General features: G+C 47.0%; 1 protein-coding gene across 2 annotated transcripts in view; it reads right to left on the bottom strand.

The window, feature by feature from the left end:
* LOC144754653 (dual specificity protein phosphatase 13A-like) overlaps window positions 1–25,018 on the bottom strand; it is a 162,931-nt gene that overhangs the window by 101,804 nt on the left and 36,109 nt on the right. For both annotated transcript variants that reach the window (XM_078642728.1, XM_078642729.1), the window contains exon 2: window positions 5,242–5,459. In XM_078642728.1, the coding sequence (XP_078498854.1) occupies window positions 5,242–5,459 (218 nt within the window). The remainder of the gene's footprint in view (window positions 1–5,241; window positions 5,460–25,018) is intronic.

Below are 25,018 nucleotides of genomic sequence, written 5' to 3'. Positions count from 1 at the left end.
CATGACTTAACAAACTACTACCACTTAACTAAATACGCATCCAAGCAAAAAACTGCAACTAAGCAAAACTAGTATACTGTCAATTCCCACGCCCCCTACCCCCCAGCCTCTCTTTCACCCTCTTGTATCTTGGTGTTCCTCAACATACTTAAGTTGAATGCTTGGTTCTGGCCAAAGCCCCTTAATACCTATCTGATGAGAAGGTGCTATATAAAAACTTCAAATATTAAAATAAAATAAATCAGGCAGAATATCAGGCACTCACCAAAACGTACAACTACCCCATACATTGCATATTGTTCACTAAGAACCACACTTGTAATTTGATAAAACCCATACTTATACACACCTGGTTTAAGTAGCTAGTGTCTACCTACAAACATATGTAGCAAAAGGCACATACTTCAACATTGGGTACCTCCTTGCAACTACTGATGACTTAAGTATGTAGTAGGTCCCTTGGGAGACCTTAACAGGATGAAGGCTGTAAGGAAATGCCCCTTTTTGCATGATCACCAAGTTTTGGACTGATGCTGCTGGTTTTTGACTCTGAGAGTGCACTGAACCCTAACAAATAGGCCTCAGTGCCAGTGACCTGACACCTAAAACATGCATGTTTCTTTGATTTAACCACATTTGGCATTAGATAATGTACTTATAAGTCCCTACCTTATGGTGCCAGGGGTAACCAGGTCATGTAAGATAAAGTGTCCCTCGTGGACTGCAGCCCCTATTGTAGCACCATAAGTGTGACTAAGCAATTCTCCTAGCCTGCCTTTGCTGGCTGACAGAGCAATTGTTGAACTGTTAACTGGGATTTAAGATTTAGGCTAATGACACCCCGAAGGCATACCTATCAAGCCCTAAGGCAAGGTGCTGTATACTAAAAAGTGGGACATAACATCTGGTATTCAGCTCCAAGATACCCTTGGGTGAATGTGTGTTTTTACAAATACACATGTTATGTTACGTTACATGCGTTTTTGCATGTTGTAACAGTAAAACCCCAAATTTTCATTCTTGCTGTAGAAAGGTTGGTGTCCTATTGGCGAGTTCAGGGTTACACACTAACAACCCCACTGTGTTAACTTCTGAATGAGACTATTAAAGCTGGTACTTCAAGGTTTCAAAAGAATCATTACATTAAACTCGACTGGATACCCAAGTCAAAATTAATTAAATCACAGGTCAGCGCGACAGCACTGCATGTGATTAACACCAACTCCAGAGTTCCTCCTCACTGTCTTCATACACATCTCTGTGTATCATCAACACAGTAACAGTGCTCAGCTACCCATAGAGTGCCAGGCTTTACTCTCACTTGGGTACCCGACTGGGTGTCCTTGTGAGTATCTTGTTTTCCTTTTCCTCCTTCACCCACTGTAGGCATGTACACCTCACGCGGCTGCGCATTCTACCCGTCAGATGTCCCTAAATCCATAGGCCCAGATCAGACCCTAGATCACATTTAGGGTCGAGACGTCGTTGACAACAAAAGAAAGCGAACCATTAACAGCGCGTATTATTGTATGTAGCTGCTGTATATTATGTATTGAGTTGCTACATGGTCGACTTTTTTGAATACCTTGGAAACCTTGTAAAATACTGTCACAATTATGTCACCAATATTTTAGGTTCCTGTTTCTCACTGGGGACACTACGCACATTTTCTTTTTCATTGTATATAGAATTTTGTTTGTAAAATATAAAATATTGTATCAAACTAAAACTATAGGTGTATGTGGTTTCTTCACCCTCTGACATCATTTTAACCCTTCCATTGCGATTGTGCACCTTATTATCTATATTGATTCTATTATTCCACAGGAACCACTGTTTATGACAATAATTTACCCACCCAGGTTCTTTAGTGAGTGGGGTTCCCTTGTCCTTTATCTCTGCTCAAATTCTAAGCACTAAGGTGTCTCCATCACTTAAAATTGTAGGCTTCATTGCAGCATCTTGCTCTGGCCACAGATGACATTTTACAATGTTTAGATCCTACTTCCCTTCCCCTCACACACTTTCATCTCCTGCAGATATACCATTTGATGTTTGAATGATAAAGACTATCGATAATTCCAATCTGTATCTTCTGCATTGGGAAAACAGGGAAACAGCAAGAGATGGCGGACCAGACGTCACATGTCGACTAACCTGAGGGTCTATGTGCACAGGACTTATTCCATGTGCAGAGTCTCTACACTAATGGTTTCTTGATTCTCCAAGCTCCTGGTGCTCATGACCCATTGAGTGCGGAAGAAGTTCCTACTCAGAGCTCACTGTTCCTCCAAGCCCTCTCTGTGCTCATAGCTCCTTGTTTCACCTGACTCTTGGAACTCATTATCTGTTCTTCTAAGATCTTGATGTACATGACTTGGTGATTGCCAAGCTCTATGCACTCATGCCTCAAAATGTCTCCAAGCTACATTCATGACTTGCTATTTCTACTAGCTCACATATTCAGGATTTCTTGTTTGTCTAAGCTCTCACTTCCTGTTTGTCCATGCTTTCCGTACTCCTGATGATTTCTTCCTTCAAAGTATTGATACGCAAGACTCCACATTGCGCTAAGCTCTCAGTACCACTGCCTCACTATGTTCTAAACACTTATTAATTCTTGTACTCCAGTGATTCTCCATGATTCACAGTTTCTTCAAGCTCTTAGAATTGATGACTCACTGCTTCTCCAGGTTTCTAGTGGCCATTATTTGCTTTTAGTCCAAGCTCTTGATACTCATGTCCAACATTCATGTCCTACTATTTGTTCAGGTTCTCATAATGTACTCTTTCTGTTTAAGCTCACAACTCTTCATATAGCCCAGCACTTGGTTCTCAAGACTCACAGTTTTTCTGAGCTCTCATTATTGATTGACCACTATTTTCACAAAGTTCTTGAAATGGACGATTCACCATTTTTCTGCGTTCTCCGTCCTCAGTTTACATTTCACCAACGTTTTTTTCTGCTAATGTGATCTCACTACTTGTGACGCCCTGTGTCCAAGCTTCCAGTAATCACATCTCACTATTTTTCTGTGCTCTCAAAAGTCATGAACACAGTTTCTTTCATTTATCAGTACCTACAGTATGAGTAAAACTACTAGAAGCCCATGTAGTCTTTTTTCAGTGCCTTCTTTTTACCCACCCCGATCGTTCGGAGTGGAGTATTAGATTTACTAATTACACAAATATAGCTCATGAGCATCTTTGAAGATATTCTAACATTTTTGACACAAAACTTCATTTCATATAACTTTATTGATATGGAGTTTTCAACACTCCAACTGAAGCCCACGTAGTCCTTCTTTAGTCCCTATTCGGAGAGGATGCTACTCACGAAGACAACTGACAGCAATGAAGGGCACGCCCACTCTTATATGCAGCACTTGGCGAAACCAAACAGTACTTAAACCGCCTCCCAGCTACCGGTCCACATCGGCGGGATCCCGGTAGCAGGCCGCAGTAGGTATGGAGTGTGGGCCAGAGATCTTGATGAAGTAAGTGGGGCTCTGGGGGGGGGGTTGTTTCCCAGCTGGTGGATACAAGCCCACATACTACTTGGGAACTTCGCTGTAAAACATTTTGTCGTTTCTCTCTTCCTCCACACACATAATGTGTGACTACATATCCGGCCCCCTCACAGGATTTGTGGAGCTTGCGCTGATAATGTCAGTGTAAGCATTCTTTTCTTCTCTGCACGTTTTAGCTTATCACTCATACTATGAGCAGATATGTTAACCTGACGCTATTTACGGAAGGCACAATAGCGCATAATTAATGACATCGTATTCAGCCACTTCTTCACAAGTGTCACTATCCGTTTCACTTCTGCCTATTTTTCCCCGCATAATGTACGGACATGGCGCTCATCCAGTCACAACACCATGTGTGATAATGAGAAGCTATTGCAATGTATATGTTTATGTCTGTTTGCCTGTCTTCTTCTTCCCAACAGGACTTGAGCAACCTGAGGAATACCTCCTCTCTCAATAAACACACCTTAGCGCGTGCAACACATATTGGTCTAACACGTGACCACCACTAATTCACCACACACATAGGTCCTGAAGAAAGCCAGTAAACTGTGTAATCTGGCTGATACATGTAGACCTCATAGGATATAGGAGACATAACCTAACCTTCACTTACATCCGCCGTTTTGTTTTAATACTGCCAAGGGGCCACCATTAAATTCCTCAACTGCTCGGGACCCATTGGACAGTTTTTAATCTACACTCATTTGCTTCACTGCACTCTCACTGCACAAAAACCCGCTCCGCTATAGTCAGGCGTTGAAGCACACCAGAGGTGCACTCGGCACCTTGGGTGGGACACGATGATGAAGCATGCCACCAACTAGGTTGGTGGGTTAGGGTTTTCATAAAAAACAATATGTTTTACTCCCAGATATGAACATTTAGCTTGTACCATTTAGCTAGTTCTCATTGATGTTTAATTACAATGCAACCGCCACCACGGTGGTCGCAATGCCTATATTTTACAATGCGGTGGGTGCTGCTGACTGCTGCACCAGCTGTAAGGTAAAAACGGGACATGTTACATATACCTGCACTATGTGGATGGTATGTAGGGGGCACCCCAACACCCACAACCAAAGGCCAGGGGGTAAGAAGGGCCCGCTATGGGTCCCCAATGTCCCTTTCCACCTGCCTTTTTTATGGCAGGTAACTACCATGAAATGGCTTGCGGAAACAGACATAGTAATTCCTAGGGCAGTACCTTGTAGGCACCGCCAGCATTGTAGGGACTATGAGCCCCTCCACCGCCCCGGCGGGCTGAAGGAGCCAGTTGGATGTGTGGTGGTTGGTCTTTATGACCACCACAGGTCCGCCCGCCATTATAATATGGCGGGCGGTAACGTTGGTTACGATGGCAGGGAGACCGCCACCGACAGCCTGATGGTGGCGGTCTCCCCACCATTGTAATCAGCCCCTAAATGTTTCTGCATGCAATCCATGCACATGAATAAAGGTTTCTCCAAATTACAATCGGCCCTTTAGCTACGGATTTGTAATTTAACTCTTTGCTTAAATTCAGGAAGGACTTAAAGACCTGGATTTTCACCCTGGATCTTTGAGTAGTTTACTCTGGAAAGCCGACAAATTCTGCTCTGTCCCTTCTGTCATACAGAGTGCCAAGATGCCTCTGGGCAATCGTTATGCACAAAAATTAAAACAAATCAAACCACAAGGTCCTGTAGCCACAGTGAGACGTCCATACCTCCGGTTGTGTTCAAGGCATTGTCGATAAATTCTGCACCAGAGTAGAAATACTTGCTTATGTCAAAGTCTGGAAGGTCGTTAGCTGGCACACCGTGGTACTCAACGGTGGTTCCATAATATTCGTGGTTCCCCTGGCTGCAGAACTTGCCGTGGGCAGCATTGAGCACGTGGGTGATCCCCATCTTCCATAGGAGATATCTATTGTGGGCTGTCACCCTGAAAGGGAATGAATAAATGAAGGGCATGTTGTCACAGAGATGAACATGTCTGCAGTGTTGAAATTACAACGTTATGATGCATGCTTTTTCAGCGCGGTCAGTACGACGACCGCGTTGTTATCACGCTTACCATTACAACGCAAGTCATTCCAACGACTTGCTGTAGGGGGGCACTGGAGTTTAGAATAATATAATTTACTATTCCAACTCCAGTCTGTGCAACAGTAGGGAAGGTGTTGGATTTAAAATCCAGCACCTAAAGCTCCCTACAGCAAGTTGTTGTAATGTCTTGCGTTATAACGGTATGCGTGATAACAACACAGTTGTTGTACTGACTGCGTTGTAATGGCACCACGTTGTACCGACAGTGCTGTAAACGCTGTTTCCCGCAGTCTCAGGGTGGCCTGTGCTGTCTTGGTTGAATGTGCCTGCCCACACCATGATATCACCCTCACTTACCAAGACAAACACTTACTTACTGTATGGTGTCAAATATTCATGCTTTAACTTTCAAATGACTAGAAATCGTAATGGTATTGGGTGATGTGATGATATAATTTTATTTTATTTTTTTAAATTTGTTTATTGGGTTTCAACCGTCAAATATCATGGCAATAGAACTCATTACATCAATACATTCTTACATCAGATAGGTAAACTGCAAGTCTCATGACCATAGGTTTTATTCCTCAATACGTCAGGAGTCATGTGTGTTCAATGTGCGACCTGATCTAGGGATATTGTGATGCGGTGGTGAAGCCATAGTGTGTATCCTATCAGTAAATGGCGGTGGGTGTGTCTAATACCGCACTGTCGGTCCTCTCATGACAGTGTGATTCGGTCAGGTGTGGGTTACCATTGCAGGCGTATTTGGTTGGGGTATTTAATGTAGGAGTGTCTCAAAATCTCTGTGAGCTATCGTAACTACGTGTGTCTCCAATGTGTAACTGAGTCCGGATCGTCTGCCGATCCAACGTTCAACTATTCCCAACTGTGGGGGATTAACAACAGGAAGAGTAGGGTGTCTGGGGGGGTTCAGGCTGTGACTCAACAGGATTGCTGTTGTCAAGGTAATTGTAGGTTCTCGGGTGTGGGAGTATATCAGAAGGTGTACAAGAAGGGGAGTGGCGACCCAGCTACTGTGGTGTCTACAGCGTTGCCCAGTGGGGATTCTAGGTAGGCCTGCCACCATGCGTGCCCTCACATGTCTAGTGTCTCTCAGATGCTCCCAGTGGCTGGTGGGGTCAGAGAGGCCATCTGAGTCTGAGATTGTTCATCTGTGGTAGGGTCGGGGGGGTCTGTCTCGTGGGTAAATGTATGTAGCAACTGTGCCCAGTCCAAGGAAATAGGATGTTTACTCCTCCCTAAGTGTTTCTTCCTCTACCTTCCCCCATTTTTTCACCGCGCCTACCCAGGCTGCTACTGGTGGTCCCGTTGGGGATCTCCAATGCATGGCTATCCCCCTCTTTGCTAGTAGGATAGCTAGGGACAGAAAGCGGCACTGCACCTTCTCAGTTTTCTTCTTGCGAAATATCCCAAGAGCGCAAGCTTCCCAGGTTGACATGTTCGTGACATGGGTCGTGATCCTCAGTGTCTGGTGTACTATGTCCCAATACCCTTGGAGAGTGGGGCAATCCCAGAACATGTGTCTGAAGTCTGCGGCGAGAGCGTGACAGCGGGGGCATGTGAATTGTGTGTCCGGGAAGAACTGACGGAGACGGTGTGGTGTGAGGTATGCCCTATGAAGAATGTTGAATTGTATGTTACGAAATCGTGCATTTCTGGAGACCTTTTGGGGTATTCCAAGGCAGATTCCCACTCTTTGTTGTGTACTACCCTGCCAAAGTCAGTTTCCCATTTCTGGCGTAGTGTTTGCAATGTCGGAAGGATCAGTGTACGTACCGCTTTGTAGAGCCAAGTGACCAGATGGCGACCTACCCCCATGTGCAGGATAGCATGAATTACTGGCTGTGTCGGGGGTTCCTCCAAGTTGGGGTTCCAGAATTGTTGGCTACTATCCATGAGCTGTCTGTGTATCAGGAATTGCCCAGGTGGGAGATCGTACTGCTCCATCATTTGAGCAAATGTCTTAATCTGGCCTTCTTCGAACATGCACTCCATTTCTGTAACTGCTAGTTCCGTCCAGATTCGTAAGGTGCCCTCCGTGTAATAGTCGTCTCCTCTAGGGAAGACCACTAGCGGTAGTAAAGGTGAATATGGGGGTTTGTCCTTTGACATACGGTGAACTCTCATCATGCAGGTACGGGCTATTGAAACCAGGAGCGGTCGAGAGCGCGTCGGTCTGGTTCCAGGCAGCAATAGTCTACAGAGTGCCGGTAATGGTGTGGGGCCCTCCGCAGTGACCAATTCCCCCATGTGTCGTCCCGCCGTCCAATACGATAGCCACTGTATTTGTGCTGCTAGAAAGTATGCCTCGAAGGCCGGTGCTCCTAAACCCCCTTCTGTTGTGGGTAGATATAGTGTTGTTAGTGCCACTCTGTGTCTGCCGCCTCCCCAAATCAGCTCTGTGAGAAGGCGATCCAACTCCTTGAAAAAGGAGCGCGGTGGAATCACTGGGAGATTAGCGAAATGATACAGTAGGCGGGGGGCCATTATCATTTTTGCTATGGCCACCCGTCCTATGGGAGCCAGGGGTAATGTTTTCCAGAATCCTACCGCTGTTCGTAGCCCCGCTAATGTCTTACGATGATTTCCCTCATACATATAATCGGGGGTGTGATACAGACGCACTCCCAGATATCTAGGAGCATCTCCATTCCATGTAAGGGATTGTGATCCAATCCGTATCTCGAACGGGGCTAAGTGGGGGCTTAGCGCGTATATCGTGGATTTATCCGAGTTTACCTTAAGACCTGAAGCCTTCGCAAAATCTCCCAGCGCCTCCCAGATGAGTGTTAAGTCTCGGGTGGCGTCACGGATGTAGATTAGTAGGTCATCCGCATATAATGATACACAGTGCGTTGTGTCTGCGAGCGGAATTCCCCAGTCACCTCCCTCTAGTCTCAGGCGTAGTGCCAGGGGCTCCACCGCCAGGGCAAAAATCAGGGGCGACAGGGGGCATCCCTGCCTGGTCCCTCTTTCCACCACGAACCCTGGGGGAGATGTATTTGCCTAGTCTAACCCGGGTGGTAAGGTTCGTATAGAGGAGCTTAATGTATGCCAGCAGCCTCGGGCCTACGTTGAATTTGCGAAGGACCACAAATAAATAGGGCCACAATAGGGTGTCAAACGCCTTTTCAAGATCTAGGATCAGGCAAGCAGCATTTGGGAACCGTCCCCCTGTGGTGTCCTGTACGTGGAACAATCTACGTATATTTTGCGACGTATTTTGTCGCGGAACAAAACCGCATTGGTCCGGGTGGACCAGCGGGGGCAGTATTTGAGCCACTCTGTCTGCCAGTATCTTGCCTAATATTTTGCAGTCCGCATTGAGCAACGTAATGGGCCTGTAAGAAGACGGGATAGTGGGGTCCCTATGTGGCTTCGGGAATGTGACTATCACCGATTCCCTCAAGGATCCCGGTAATTCACCTCTATCGAGCGCCTCGTTGTACATAGCCACCAAATGTGGGACCAGCTGGGAGGAGAATGTGCTATAATATTCAAGGGGAAAGCCATCCATGCCCGGGGCCTTGTTTCGCGCTAGCGCTCTGATCGCTTGAGTGACCTCCGCGGCTATTATTTTTTTGTCCAGCTGTTTTTGATCTGCTGGTGGGACCTGTGGGAGCGTCAGTGGGTGCATGAATGTATCAATCGCGTGCGGGTCATCTTGGCTCGGTGCTCGATAAATCGAGGAGTAATAAGTGTGAAAGACCGTCAATATTTCGGATTGTGAGTGTCGAAGTCTTCCTGCCTGATCTCTCATTTTGGTGATTGGCTTTATCTCTAGGTCTTGTTTAGCAAGCCACGCCAAGAGTGTCCCTCCCCTGTTACCCTCCCGGTGTACCTTAGTGGCATAGAGCCGGAAGTTATATTTACGGAGGTCCCTCAGGGACGCAGCATAAGCCGTTTTTGCTGTGGCTAGTGTCGCCAGGGTCTGTTCCGCAGCATGTAATGTTCTCTCAAGTGTTTTGCGCACTCCTACTATCATCTGTATGCATTGCCCTCTCGCTACTACCTTATGGGCATCCCATTCTAGTGATCGTGTAGAAGCTGTTCCCATGTTTAATGCTAAGTGCTCCCGAATATGATCTCCATGTTCCTGCTGGAATACTTGATCCGTGAGGCACTCTCTTGGCAATTTCCAAGTAGGTATAGGGGGGTGAGGCGGTTTCCACGTAAGAGTTAGGACATGTGCGTCATGGTCCGACAGGACCCTACCTAGGTAATCTGTGTGTCTCACCTTGGGAAGGAGGATGGTAGAGCATAAGGTCGTGAGGGACAGAGCGGAAAGAGTAGATCTTGGCGGTGGTGTGGCGCGCTCTCCACACATCCACTAGCGCCCAGTGTTCCACCCACCTGTTAAAGAGTTCCGTTTGTTTATGGATCGGTGAATGTGCTGGTGGGGGATGAGATCTATCTAGACTAGTGTCTAAGACGCAGTTATAGTCCCCGCCTAGTATCCACGGGGTGAGTGTGTGTTGAGATAGTGTCCCTGTAAGACGGTCCCAGAAAGTGGCCTGTTCTACATTTTGGGCATATATGCTGCCTATCATCACCGGTTGACCATCTAGCAGTCCCCCTATCATTGCGAACCGACCTTCTTTGTCTGTGTGACGTACTTGCTCCTTAAAGGGTGTGCCCGGTCTAATCCAAACAAGCGCTCCCCTAGCGAACGCTGAATACCCTGTGGCACATATAGTACCTCTCCATTTCCTTTGTAGACGTGTTACCTCCACCGCCGTCAGGTGAGTCTCCTGCAGGAGAGCTATGTGTGCCTGTTGTCTTTTTATGTAGGCATATACTGCATACCGTTTGCTTGCTGTGTGCATTCCCCGTACATTCAGTGTAAGAGGGGTGTAGGTAGTGTTAGGAGCCCTCGTTGTCATGGACGTCATCGTGTATTGTCTCTGCTCCTCCCTTCTCTGTCCCCACTCGTCCCGTTGATTGTGACATCCCAGCCAGTCTCCCCCCGAGGAGCATAGAAAAGTAGGTTAACAAGGAGAACGGTACAAAAATCTTCGGGAAACAGTCCCAACTAATAGGGCCTATTGTACAAGACAATACGTCCAAACTATGCATCTCGCAGTGTCTCTAGTTCGTTACATTGGGGGGTGCTATCGTTTCTTCACCGTTGGTCGGTGTTGTCGCTGCCCATTTCAATCTGCAGAAAGGGATTATGCCTGCCATTGTGTCCTTTGAATTTTTCTGTCCGATGGTGCCGGAGAAGCAGTGCCACCATGAGGTGTTCTGTCCGGTAACCGATCGCCCAGTCCCAGTTTATCATATCAAAGTGTCTGCTGTTTGCGGGGTCACGAGATGAGGTGTTAAGGAGCCCTCACGGGAGGTATGCGTCTCGCTCAGTTCCTCTTCAGAGGTGAAGATGTGTGGGCCTCGATCCTCTTCCGAGCCCTCGTCCATGCGCCTGGCCTCCGCCGCAGCCTGCAAAGCTCTTCTGCGCTCCGCGATTATTTGTTCCAAGCCAGGGGAGTTTCTGGTATTGGGAGCCGATGGTCGGTGGAGCTGTGTCAGAGCAACTCGTTTGGGCTGCTGTCGTCGCCCCCCGTGGGATCGGTGGTTCTGTGCGTCCGGTTTGACAGCTAGGTCTCCGATATGTTGTTCCACCCAGTCTCCTGCTTTCGTCGGGTCAGTGAAGAAGTGCGTAGCTTCCTTGTAGATGATCTTCAGACGGGCCGGGAACAGGAGTGCATATTGAATGTTATTGTTGCGGAGGGTGTGTTTCACTGTTAGGAACGTGGCTCGTTCTCGTTGCACTGCTTGCGAGTAGTTCGGGAACAGCATCACCTGTTTGTCTTCCACCCTGAGTGCCTTTGCGTGCCTGGCGGCTCGTAGTATAGTGTCCCGATCTTGATAATGGAGTCATTTCAGTAGGAATGGTCGGGGCGGAGTTCCCTGGCTAGACTTCTGCGCTGGGACCCTATGAGCACGCTCGATTGAGAAGAAGGGCGAAAGGTCTTGTGCTCGTGTAAATGTCTTGATCCACGTCTCCATGTATTGTATGGAGTTCATCCCTTCCACTCCCTCCGGCAGATTAAGGATGCGGATGTTGCTCTGTCTTGACCGGCCTTCCAAATCATCTGTCTTTTGTTCTAGGGCTTGCACCTTAGCCTGCAGTTCTTTGATAGCTACCTGTTGCGCTTGTGCTTGCGGTTCCAACTCTTGCAGTGTCCGCTCCCCCTGCTTAACTCGATCCGCGAGTTTTCTATGATCGTCTCGGAGCAGGTTGATGTCCGTGGCGAGTTCTCCAAATTTACTCTCCATTGTCACTCGGGAATGCTCTATTGCCGCCAGGACTTTATCGAGTTTGGCTGACATGGCGTGTGATTGCACAGATTCTTCATCCTGGGTCGCCCCTGAGGGGGTCGGAGAGGGTGGCTTTCCAGATCTCGGGGCCGAGATCGCAGTGGCGGCCCGCTGCCTCCCCATGGCTCGCGAGGGTGACTGTCACCTCGGCTCTCGCGGGGGGTCTCGGGCCTCAGGTTCCCAACCGCTTCCTTTATCGTAGGCAAAGTCTGGTCCACTCGCCGTAGTCGCCGCTCAGGTCCCCTGCTGTGAATTACCCTGGGCCTCTCAGTATAGTTATAATCGCCTCCTGGGAATATGCTGTGTTGTGGGGTCTGTTGAGCCCATGTAAGAGCGTTCTGAGGAGAATCAGGGCCTGTGGTGTTGTGGAAAAGTAAATTTTGCCATGTTCTGTGTCCCTACGCGTCCTCCATCATATGTTATCTGTGCATGATTAATATGCATATGTATTCCCCATGTTTGATTAAAGACGCAATTACAGTTGTGTCCACCTTTAGTATGTCAGTTTCCAGTTCTCGTGAATACTACGAATATCAGGCCTATGTAAAGCTACGTTGCCACGTTTCTCAGTGTGCACGTTATTCCATTGTAAAGTCCCCGTTTCTAGGCCTCAAAAGGGCCCGGACACCAGATTCAGCTCCTGTCTCCTGAAGCCTCGCTGAGGAGCGATACAGCCCCCACCTGTATCCTCGACCCTTCACTTACTTCCTGCCTCGCAGTGCCCGGCTCAGCCTAGCTCTGCCTCTGAGTCTGCCAAGAGTATGTTATGATTCCAGTTATCAGTTCAGCCCTCCTTCTCTGCATTCCTAAGCTACTGAACCGCATCAATAGTTTCCGTCATTGTCTAGCCTTTACGTCTCCATGTAAGAGAAATACTGCATTTAATGGTCATTTAATATTCTTCATCACGCACTACATGTAGAATAATGCATGCTCTAGTCTTAGAGTCTGTTAGCCTTTACCCCGATAACTTTTGGATTCTATCAACATGTTCTCTAAACATCAGATACTAGATACTGTTTAGGTACATGTCGCCCTGACTCTCCAGACTTCAGTCTTTGCTCCTAGCACAGAGTTCGAAGCCCCCAGCTTCTCCTAGTAACACGTCATTGCCAGTTTGCGCGCACCATCAGGTCAGAGGTCTCGGCTCCTTAGGTAGCCCCCTCCATGTTTCCGCCCCATTTATGACATATTCTGTTACGTTTGCATCACATGTCTATGTATACGCCCTGTTACACCTACTTTCACCCTTATCTTTCGCGACTGCTATTGACCACACCCACTGCTCCGCCTATCGTATGTATTGTAATGCAACTGTTTTAGTATATATGATCGTGCACTGTTATTAAATGTTACGCCGATTACGCCGATTCCGATCCTGCCCCCGGCAGCGCTGCCATCCTATTCCTGTGCAGGTTGTCCTGTTCCTGTCCTTATGCTGTATTAAACCTGCAAAACTCCTACTACCTCGAATCTTGACTCTTATTTATTGAGCTATCTGTTATTCATTTATTCATTCAAAAATAGATCCGGTATTATTTATTTATATACCACATAATGGCGCCCGAACAGGGACTTGCCCTTTCCCCACGCGTCGGTGAAGCCACGCCGACCCCCTGACCCTCTGCAGTCGTGACGGAACTCTTCTGCGCACCGGCAGATATTTCTGCTTCAAGTATCCCTCAGGCCCACGGAGGAGACGGAGGAGGCGGTCCAGCATCCAGACGAGACGGTGGAGGAACGCGGCGAGTCCCGACCAGAGCCCAAGCCGAGAGTCCAAGGTCCGAGGTATCCGGAGGCCCACCCGTAACAGAAGTCCGAAGTTCGTCCGTCCGGCGTCCAAGCAGTCCCGTCCAGTCTGAGGCCTTCCGTTCTTGCTGCCCGGTGAGTACCATTACTGGGGTAGTATCTAGACAGGGTCGATCTAATTGACTCTGGTCCGTGGGTTGGTGGTACACAGACCCACAAAACGAAGTGTCCACTTCGGTGGATGCGGGTCCAGACGTGTCTCTTTATGAGACCGGTAAGTTTCGTACTGTTTCAGCAGTGCATCTAGTTTCTGTTCTAGTCAGTTCTGTTCTCGAGAAAATTCATGTATTCTGTGTTCCGTATTCCAGGTAGTATTCTGTTCGAACTGTTATTTTAAATGTTCTTCACGTACTTTGATGTCGTGGTATGAGTGTGAAGTAGTTATCGTGTTTATTATGTATTGTATTGTGTCCAGATTATAGTTCAGTCATGCCGCTCTTTTCAAAACTGCGTCAGTTAAGAACTAGAAAAGGTCTGCTAGAAGCAGCAGTTCCTGTCCCGCCTAGGGACAGTCCAGGTCATTTTATGTATCAGAAGCATGGCATAAGCGCCATATTGTATCTAGATTTATGGGTCGAGTATACCAAACAGTTAGAGGAAAAGTATAGATGGCCTGTGTCAGGCACATGGGATGCCGAGTGCATCATGAGAGTAGAAGAAGCATTATGGAAAAAGAAAGCCAGACAGTCACAGAAAGATGCCATCGAGTTATGGCGCAAAGAATCTCATAAAAGAACCGAAAAAGAAATCAGAAAGTCAGAATTAAGTAGAGAATCCTTGGAACGAGCCCAAGAAAGGGAATTAATCGAGATACGTGAACGAGTTAAAACCGAACAGTCAGACAGACAGAGGCATGCTCTTATTAAGGGTATGTATCCTCTTCTTGCCGAGGGCTTGCCAAAAGCGACCCCGGAGGCATCCAGTAACTTTCCGCCACCATTAGTTCCGACCAAGCTACGTCACAAACCGACCGCAGCTGATATTTTCATCTCGTCCTATTTGGACGACACAGTCCCAGAATATGCAAATCCTGTTACTACTCCGCCAGTCCCTGTAAATCAGGCACTTCCCGCTCCTCCAGACACCGGAGTACCTGTTACGGTACCCCCGGTCCAGCCCGCCATACAAGTCCAGTCTGCATTTCCATTTCCCACTCTGCCAGGACGAAGAGCATCAGTAGACGACTCTAGTTTAGGGGCCGCAGGGGGAGGTCCTCCTCAAACCCCGCCGCCACACAAGCGCTTAACGTTAGCCGAATTACATGCACAAGCGTCACAGCGTACGCCCAGATATCAGTCTGTTGCAGAAATAAGAAAAGCCCTTAACGAATGTGGCTATGATCCAGTCCCAGGCGAGGATAGTATGGTTTTATATTCATTACGCGTAAGAAAGGTGACCGAGTATCTAGTTACCCTACCAGATATGAAAGAAGATCTAGACAGAATATATCGTTTCATCCGTACAGGGAATGATCCAGAAAGTATTAGTGACGTCATGTGCCAAAGAAAAGTTGAAGTCCAGCTCATGCTATTAAAGTTTCTGATTAATTGTCTAATAAGGGAACAAGATTATCCGACCAAAGATCGAGCCGAAATGAAAGTCCTGACAAGGTGGAGTGATAATATAGCCGAGGGTAAGCACAAGACTATCGGTAGTATAGAGAGTATGTACAAGAAAATTCGTAAAGAAATAATAAGGTTACACGATCAACGTAAAGCAGCACAAGTAAGCGAGAAAGAAAATGACTCTTCTACAGAAGAGGTAGAGGACGAGAATCCCGACAGAATAGCGTATGTAGGAAAATCTAGATTCCCAGATCGCCATTTACGTCTAGAACACAAGCCAGTTTTTCACCATTCAGCACCAGAACAAGGTTCTCTAGAACAAGTATTTCAAGCCACCGATCACATTCTGAAATCACGAATCGGTTATAGCGAGTTAAGTACCATGCATGAACAAGAACTAGTCCGATCAGCAGTCCGATGGACTACTGATTCTACCACTTTTCCAGACGAAATAGTGGCACAAATGTTTCTGAAAATGCCCCCAGCCGAGCAGCGACTGGCGGGTATGTATATGATTCAGCACCTCATTACATTGTATGAGGGTCAACATTCTGATCCAGGTCCGTTACATGATGTCCTGAACGAGTTACTCCAGTATAAATGGAAAGGTTTAGGTACCGATTTAATTAGTGTCATTCTAGAACAGCGCCACAAATATAGTATGTTTTTGAACCCGCATTTTGTTCATGTCTCACCCCCAGAAAGTAAACCCTTTTACATAGACAGACAGAATCCGTTACGAGAAGTGCATCCAGTTAAGACAGACGGTGGTGAAATGCAACGAGTGTTTGTTTACACCCCTATCATAAAGATGGAACTCTTAGAGATGAAAAAGTTAATTCCCTGTCATGACAAAGATCCAGCAGGGTTCCACCGAGAATTAAAAGACATGCTCCGTATGGGAGAATACACGTATCCAGATATTATTAAAATGTTAAAAGTCCTGTTGCCCGCAGGGGTATATGAGAAACTCAAGGAAAAAGAATGGGAGGTGGGAGAGAAAAAGATCGATTGGGCAGTCCTAGAAGCTGAAGACAAGGCACGAGTACCAGGTACCGGTCTTGGAGATAAATGTAAAGAATTACCAGAATTATTAATACAAGTTTTGCCCAGACTATTAGCAACTAAAAAGGAAGACTGGGATGCAATCTCAGCCTGTAAACAGAAACAAGACGAAGACACTAGTGATTTTTATTCTAGATTTGAAAAATGTTTTATCATAAACAGTGGCCTCAAGACAAGTAGTGAGTCATACCCTCATCTTTTTGTTACTAAATTAGTCGAGAATTCAAGTCCACAAGTTAAGAATCGAGTTTTGAAGGTCGAAAGTACCTGGCAAGCTAATACCCCGTCCCAGATGTTACAGATGCTTCAATATCACCAGAATAGAATCAGAGAAGAGCAAGAACATGAAAGGAAACGTATGAAAGACACGAAAATGAAAGTACTAGTTGCACAATCTGTTCCTCAAGACAGTCAGAAGAGGGGTCCGAATCAATCCAGTCATCCTGCAGTTCCCGTTAAAGGGACATGCAATTATTGTAAACAGCCAGGTCATTTTATAAACGAGTGTGTAGTTCTGAAACACAACATAGCTACTGGTAAGACTAAAGAAAGACCACGTCCGCCTAGACAAGAACAAGTTTCACAGACTTCTCAGCCACAGAATGCACCACAGACAGTTACTGTACCGCAGCCTATTGCTGCAACACAGCATGTTACACAGCAGATGTATCAGTATGCACAGTCCGAGTATCCAGAGTATCAACCGTATTCATGAAACAGCCTAGAGAGGGAGGTAGGCTTGCCTCTCATCGAGATACCTGTAGATCAAGAAGGTCCCTATGTTCATAGTCAAGTACTAGGGAAAGACAGAAAGTTTCTGATTGATACAGGGGCAAGTAGGACCACTATAAGTCACGCCGAAGTTCCAGGGGCTCCGCTCTCAGGCTCTAGAAATGTTTCCCTTGGATTTTCAGGAAAACCTATTGTAAATGAAATTTCAAAGCCAGTTACTCTAGAAGTAGGTCCATTGTCCCGCACTACTGACCTGTTACTTACTAAGTCATGTCCAGAAAATCTATTAGGCATTAAAACACTGAAAGAATTAGGTGCAGTTATATGCTGTTCCCCAGAGGGAATACGATTGTTCCTACGTGACTTCAAGGGTCACTATGTATTACGAGATTTTGATCCAAGATTGTCCAATGTCCCGCAGCATCTATGGGCGCAAGGTCCAACTGATGTTGGTTATATGCAAATCACACCCCATCGGGTGACTCTCAAGCCAGGTGTAGTCCTGCCACGAATCAGACAGTACAGATTGCCACCTGAGGCTGTAGCAGCCTTATCCAAAATTATTGACGAGCTCATGGCTCAAGGAGTAGTTGTAGAAACTGACTCCAATGTATGCAATTCTCCGATCATTCCTGTTATGAAACGTACTGATCCAAATGCACCTCCAGTATATCGATTAGTGATTGATCTCCGAGAGCTTAATAAATGTATTATTCCCCAGTACCCAGTTGTCCCAGATATCTCTTCCCTATTGACAGCCATTGATTCCGAAGCTTCATTTTTTACAGTCATAGACCTCAAGAACGCATTTTTTAGTGTTCCCATTCATCCAGACAGCCAGTTTCTTTTCGGATTTTGCTTAAATGGAAGGAGCTATATGTTCACACGAGCTCCTCAAGGTTTCACAGAAAGTCCTAGTATTTACAGTCAAGCACTTAAGAGACAACTAGACAATATTCACATGCCAACTGACACTGCCCTGCTCCAGTATGTCGATGATCTCCTGATCACAGACCGTTCTGAACGTGCTTGCGAGCGAGCCTCACTTACAGTATTGTATTTCCTTGCCGAGATGGGGCACAAGGTGTCCCCTTCTAAGCTTCAATTCTGTGTCCAGCAAGTGGTCTACTTAGGACACTTACTGTCCAAGAGGGGTAGGCAGTTGACACCTGACCGTATCCAGTTAATAGCGAGTCTTCCTCAGCCCAAGACCCAGAAGGAGGTACGTGCTTTTATTGGCCTCACTTCTTACTGCAGACAATGGATTCCTCAGTATGCATTTCTAGCCAAGCCACTGATACAGTTAACGACACAGGAGGCAGCCGTATCGACTGTCCTCCCTTGGACATCTGAACATACACTTAGTTTTAATGAGTTAAAGAAAGCCCTATGCCAAGCTCCAGTTCTAGCTACACCGAACTACAGTAAGCCTTTTACACTTTTTGTCACTGAACGCGAAGGTACAGCATTATCTGTTCTCACACAAGATCAAGCAGGACAATACAAGCCCTGTGCTTATTTTTCGAGCACATTAGATCCTGTAGCCCAGGCTCTGCCTGCGTGCCTCAAGTCAGTTGCAGCCACAGCCCTAGCTATCAGACAAAGTGATTCCATAGTCTTAGGACACTCCCTGACAGTACAAGTCCCACACTCCGTGGAAGTTCTTTTAAACCGAACACAAACTCAGCACTTGACAATTGCACGTTTAACAGGTTATGAATTGACACTGTTTCAGCCACACATAGAAATCAGACGCTGCAACGTCCTAAATCCTGCTACACTGTTACCGTCAGTTAATCCAAATCCTGCCACACACGACTGTGTGGAAGTAGTTAACATCATGACCAAGTCAAGACAAGATCTGACAGATATTCCATTACCAGATCCCGACCTGACACTTTATGTGGATGGTTCATGCATGAGAACAAGTACAGGAGAACTAGTAGCCGCGTATGCAGTGACTACTGACACTGAAGTTATTGAAACACACCGTATTGACACCCTGTCTGCTCAAGCAGCAGAGCTAGTTGCTCTGACACAAGCCTGCATTCACGCCAAGAACCTGAAAGTTAATGTTTACACAGATTCACGTTATGCATTTGGAGTCGTACACGACTTTGGAGTGCTCTGGCAGGAGAGAGGTTTCATGACTTCTCACGGAACCAAGATTCAGCATGGTCTCCTCATTCAGGCTCTGTTAGATGCCATACATTTACCGACATCCATTGCTATCATGAAATGCAAAGCACATACGAAAGTTACTGACACTATTTCCCAAGGTAATGATCTAGCAGATCGCACAGCCAAGCTTACAGCTCAGACTCCAGACATTCCAGTTAATAAGACACCGACATACACTCCAGATCTGACTACCTGTATGACAGTTAAGGACCCTACTCAAGAGGTCATAGATATCCAGTTACACGCTACTCCCGATGAAATCAAGAAATGGTCCGAACAAGGAGGGGTCCAGACAGATCAGGGATGGATGACAAAGGGTAGAGCCACATGGTTTCTCCCCGACTCTATGGTTCAAGTCATTATTAATACCGCACATAGTCCAGCACATTTAGGAGAAAAAGCTATGCTAGACAGTATCCAGAACATTTGGTTCAACAAGCATTTACGAGCTGCAGCCAAGCAGAAAGTCCGTACCTGTATGATATGTTGTCAGTTTAATCCAGGTAAAAGTGTCCCGGTGGAACAAGGTGGATTCCAACCTCCTGACCACCCTTTTGAAGTCCTCCAGATGGATTATATTCAGATGGAGCGATGCCGAGGTTTCAAGTATGTCCTCGTAGTTGTATGCGCTTTGTCCAGGTGGACAGAAGCATATCCAGTCCCAGATTACACAGCCGCAACCACTGCCAAACAGTTGGTTCGTGAGTTCTTCCCCCGTTATGGACTCCCTAGGGTCGTATATTCTGATAACGGCCAGCCATTTTCCTCAGAGTTAATGAAGCATGTTTCCCTTTTGTTAGGGTACCAGTGGAAGTTCCATTGGGTATGCCATCCTGAAGCAGCCGGTCTCGTAGAGAGACATAATCAGACCCTGAAAATCCGAATTGCAAAGGTTTGTCAAGAGAAAGGTGTGGACTGGCTAGTAGCTCTGCCAGTCGCTTTGTTCTATATGCGCATGGTCGCACATTCCAGATCAGGTCTGTCCCCGTATGAGGTCGTTTTCGGCCGCCCCCCTAACATGTGGGGTACTCCTAGACCCCGAAGTATTACCGATGTTTCAAGTAATATGCTGACAGATTACCTAGCTTCCTTGATGTCTGCCCTCAACTCTTGTCGTTCACAGGTTGCCGCCGCATTTCCAGACAATACTGAGGTGGCACCGCATGAAATCGTTCCCGGATCCATGGTCCTAGTGCGAAATTTCGATCGCTCAAGTCCACTGGAGCCTCGCTGGAAGGAGCCCCGACAGGTCCTCCTCGCCACCCGTACAGCCGTGAAGTTGGAGGGACGCAAAGGCTGGGTGCATCTTTCGCATATTAAAAAATTTTATGGATTGAAGCCAGTCTCAAAGAACATTTCCCAGGATTCTAAAGACTGCCAAAGTACTATTCTTAAGGACTGTCCCGCAAAAGACATTGCTACGAACCCTTCCCAGTTAGAGACAACTCCGCAACAGGAGTATAAACTCAAGTTAAGGTCTAGTAAAATAAGTCAGCCAGTTTGATTGTCTAAGTCCTCCCCTAGGTGAAACGGTTAGACCGGTTTCTGACATGTATAAAATAGACCCCCATAGTGAGAGAGTTAGTCAAAACTCAATCCGATGTATCGTTTTTCTATGTTTCATATTATTTCTCAGTATTATGATTTCCTGCACCAGTTATGCATTTTACCTGTATTTTCCAGTTTCTCATGTAAATAAGTCTTCTAATGTTACAGTAGAGCACACGTTTAGTAATCTGCCTCCTCATGAACTCTCTTACCGCCTCGCTATGCGTAATAATTCTTTTATCCGCATGTTACATTATTCACACCAGACCAGCAATGCCACTAATTGTTGGGTGTGTGGTCGACTCCCCCCTTTCCAGACACCGAAGGGAGTTCTGCCACTCTTTCCTTATCCATTTTCACATAATGGTTCGTGTGGAGCATGGTCCACGTTAACGTCATCCTCAACAGATATGTCTTTTCTTAACAGTACATGTTTCCCAGACAAGCAAGGTCTTCCCCACAGAACAGGGTTAGATCTAGAAAACGAAGTTTACAATTTAGGTAATTATTCTTCGAATTTCATGGTCCTGAATGTTCAGTCTGATACTACTCCAGACTTACCTACTATTTCAGTACTACCAGTCAAAGGTGAATTATGTGTCCGAAATAATGGTTCCGTACATGTAGGACATAGTGATTGTACTACTATTGTCAAGTATAGTGACAGTGGGAAATCTATTTTCAAAGCTTCACGTCATTCTTATTTTATTTGTGGTCAGACCGCATATGTTCGTCTGCCCCTCGATTGGGAGGGAACCTGTTACATTGCCTTCCTACTGCCACCGGTTTTTCTAGCCCCACCCGACTACCATAGGAATTCCCACCTAGTACATACTAGACACAAGAGAAACCTCCCGATTGTCGATTATACTGAAACTGCTCTAGAACAATATATAGATATCAATAAAGGTGTCTTCCCTTATTTAGGTACAGTCGTGAATAGTAAACTGATACGTAGATTAACCAGAACACTCGAAGCAGTAGTAATTGAGACTACTTCTGCTCTAAGTAATTTAACCGAAGAACAATCCTTTATGAGAATTGTCGTGCTCCAGAATCGTCTCGTCCTTGACGTCATATTGGCCGATAGGGGCGGGGCCTGTAGAGTCATCGGATCTAGTTGCTGCATTTTCATTCCAAATAACGCGCCGTCTGTTTATTCAGCTATAACCAGACTCCATAAAATTGCCCATCTGTTACACCAAGATCCAGGCACCTGGACATGGTCCGGTTGGTTTTGGACTATAATTTCCGCTTGGGGATGGAAAGTCTTGTCTTTTCTAGGTATTACAGTAGCGATCATATTCAGCTGCTGCCTCTGTATACAATGTGGCCCTGCGATTTGCGGCATTTGTGCTACCTCTTGTATTCCTAGTCCCCAGCCCCGTTCTAAAACCCGTTCCAAGAAAATTCGAGACGAGCAAATGATACTGTATGAAATGATAGATGGTATCATGAATATTGATGTTTCCTGAAGGAAACGTAGTGACAAGGAGGGAATGTGGAAAAGTAAATTTTGCCATGTTCTGTGTCCCTACGCGTCCTCCATCATATGTTATCTGTGCATGATTAATATGCATATGTATTCCCCATGTTTGATTAAAGACGCAATTACAGTTGTGTCCACCTTTAGTATGTCAGTTTCCAGTTCTCGTGAATACTACGAATATCAGGCCTATGTAAAGCTACGTTGCCACGTTTCTCAGTGTGCACGTTATTCCATTGTAAAGTCCCCGTTTCTAGGCCTCAAAAGGGCCCGGACACCAGATTCAGCTCCTGTCTCCTGAAGCCTCGCTGAGGAGCGATACAGCCCCCACCTGTATCCTCGACCCTTCACTTACTTCCTGCCTCGCAGTGCCCGGCTCAGCCTAGCTCTGCCTCTGAGTCTGCCAAGAGTATGTTATGATTCCAGTTATCAGTTCAGCCCTCCTTCTCTGCATTCCTAAGCTACTGAACCGCATCAATAGTTTCCGTCATTGTCTAGCCTTTACGTCTCCATGTAAGAGAAATACTGCATTTAATGGTCATTTAATATTCTTCATCACGCACTACATGTAGAATAATGCATGCTCTAGTCTTAGAGTCTGTTAGCCTTTACCCCGATAACTTTTGGATTCTATCAACATGTTCTCTAAACATCAGATACTAGATACTGTTTAGGTACATGTCGCCCTGACTCTCCAGACTTCAGTCTTTGCTCCTAGCACAGAGTTCGAAGCCCCCAGCTTCTCCTAGTAACACGTTCTTGCCAGTTTGCGCGCACCATCAGGTCAGAGGTCCCGGCTCCTTAGGTAGCCCCCTCCATGTTTCCGCCCCATTTATGACATATTCTGTTACGTTTGCATCACATGTCTATGTATACGCCCTGTTACACCTACTTTCACCCTTATCTTTCGCGACTGCTATTGACCACACCCACTGCTCCGCCTATCGTATGTATTGTAATGCAACTGTTTTAGTATATATGATCGTGCACTGTTATTAAATGTTACGCCGATTACGCCGATTCCGATCCTGCCCCCGGCAGCGCTGCCATCCTATTCCTGTGCAGGTTGTCCTGTTCCTGTCCTTATGCTGTATTAAACCTGCAAAACTCCTACTACCTCGAATCTTGACTCTTATTTATTGAGCTATCTGTTATTCATTTATTCATTCAAAAATAGATCCGGTATTATTTATTTATATACCAAAGTGTCGCTGATGTCCCGGTATCTGTCCCGTGTGCGCCCGTATCTAGGAGGGCGCCGGAGCGTGTTGCACTCGTTGGCGGGGGTGACTGTTACTTCCGTTCACACGGGGGGTCTCGGGCCTGAGGTTCCCAACCACTTCCTTTATCGTAGGCAAAGTCTGATCCACTCGCCGTAGTCACCGCTCAGGTCCCCTGCTGTGAATTACCCTGGGCCCTCAGTATGGTTATGATCGCCTCCTGGGAATATGCTGTGTTGTGGGGTCCGTTGAGCCCATGTGAGAGCGTTCTGAGGAGAATCAGGGCTTGTGGTGTCACTGATGTCCCGGTATCTGTCCCGTGTGCGCCCGTATCTAGGAGGGCGCCGGAGCGTGTTGCACTCGCTGGCGGGGGCGGATCCGGGGCCCCTCCTCGTTGTGCAGCCACGGGTGTAATGGGTTATGGAAAGGGGGAACGGGGGCTGTCACAATCTCTCTCTTCCCTTCACCCAGGGAGTGCGATGTCTAAGCCGCACTCCCGGGGCACATCTTGCGGTTGTCAACTGGCGAAGGGTCGCGCTTCTTCATTCACATCGCAGCGCTTACCCGCCAATGGACGCCGCCATGTCATGGGCACTTCTCTGGCGGGAGGCGGGCTCCGCCCCTCGGTCTCGTCGTCGGGCGCCCACGGCCTCAAAGTACCCTCCGGGCACGCAGAATTCTCCACCACAGCGCCGCTTCTCAGGCAGGGGCACTGGTCACGGCACTGGTCACCATCCAACCCCGAGCCCGAGGTCGATGGGTGCCGCCATCTTGGGGATCTGGCTGCAGGCAAGGAGTGTCTTAACGTCTATGTGGACGCCACCTCTCACATCGGTCTTGGTGGAGCCTCGGTGGTTCTTATGGGCCTCACGGGTGTTGTCGCTGCGGGAGCCGGGCTGCATAGAGGGTCACCGCATCAGTAGTGGGTATCGGCACTGGGCGCCGCCATTTTGAGTGCGGGATCGGGCGCTCGGCCCGGAGCCGTTTCGCGGCGGTAGCACGCAGTTGTTCTCGTTCTGTGGAGCCGTCGGGATCTAGCAAGAATGTATAGCTGGCAGGACTTCGTTTGCTGATGGACCGCCGGCTTTCGGCATGATTTACAGCAACATTAGCTGGGCAGCGGAACGGAGCACTAAGAGGTGCGTCCACCATCTTGGCTGGCTTGGCCACGTATCATGGTTAAGGGTGAATTTTCTGGCAGTGTGGTAAATTCATAAAATGAAGCAGTGGGCTACTACTGGACGTCTTTCCTGTACAACAAAGGTGAACATTCTTGTAGAGCTGTGACATAGAGGATGTAGCAGCAGGTTACAGGATGAACATTCTGGGAATGGAGTGACATAATGGAATGAGTAGCAGGTTTGAGAGTGAACATTCCAGGACAGTGATGACCAATGGCCGACCCTACGGATCTGAAAAATTACTGACCCATCTCTCTCCTCCCCTTTGCTGCCAAAGTCACAGAGAGACTCGTAAACACCCAGCTAACTGCCTTCATAGAAGAGAA

Source organism: Lissotriton helveticus, chromosome 5_1, assembly GCF_964261635.1.
Source record: "Lissotriton helveticus chromosome 5_1, aLisHel1.1, whole genome shotgun sequence".
NCBI classification, from domain to species: Eukaryota; Metazoa; Chordata; class Amphibia; order Caudata; family Salamandridae; genus Lissotriton; species Lissotriton helveticus.
Note: the sequence above shows the minus strand (reverse complement) of the source record. Positions and strands in the feature narration are given on the sequence as shown.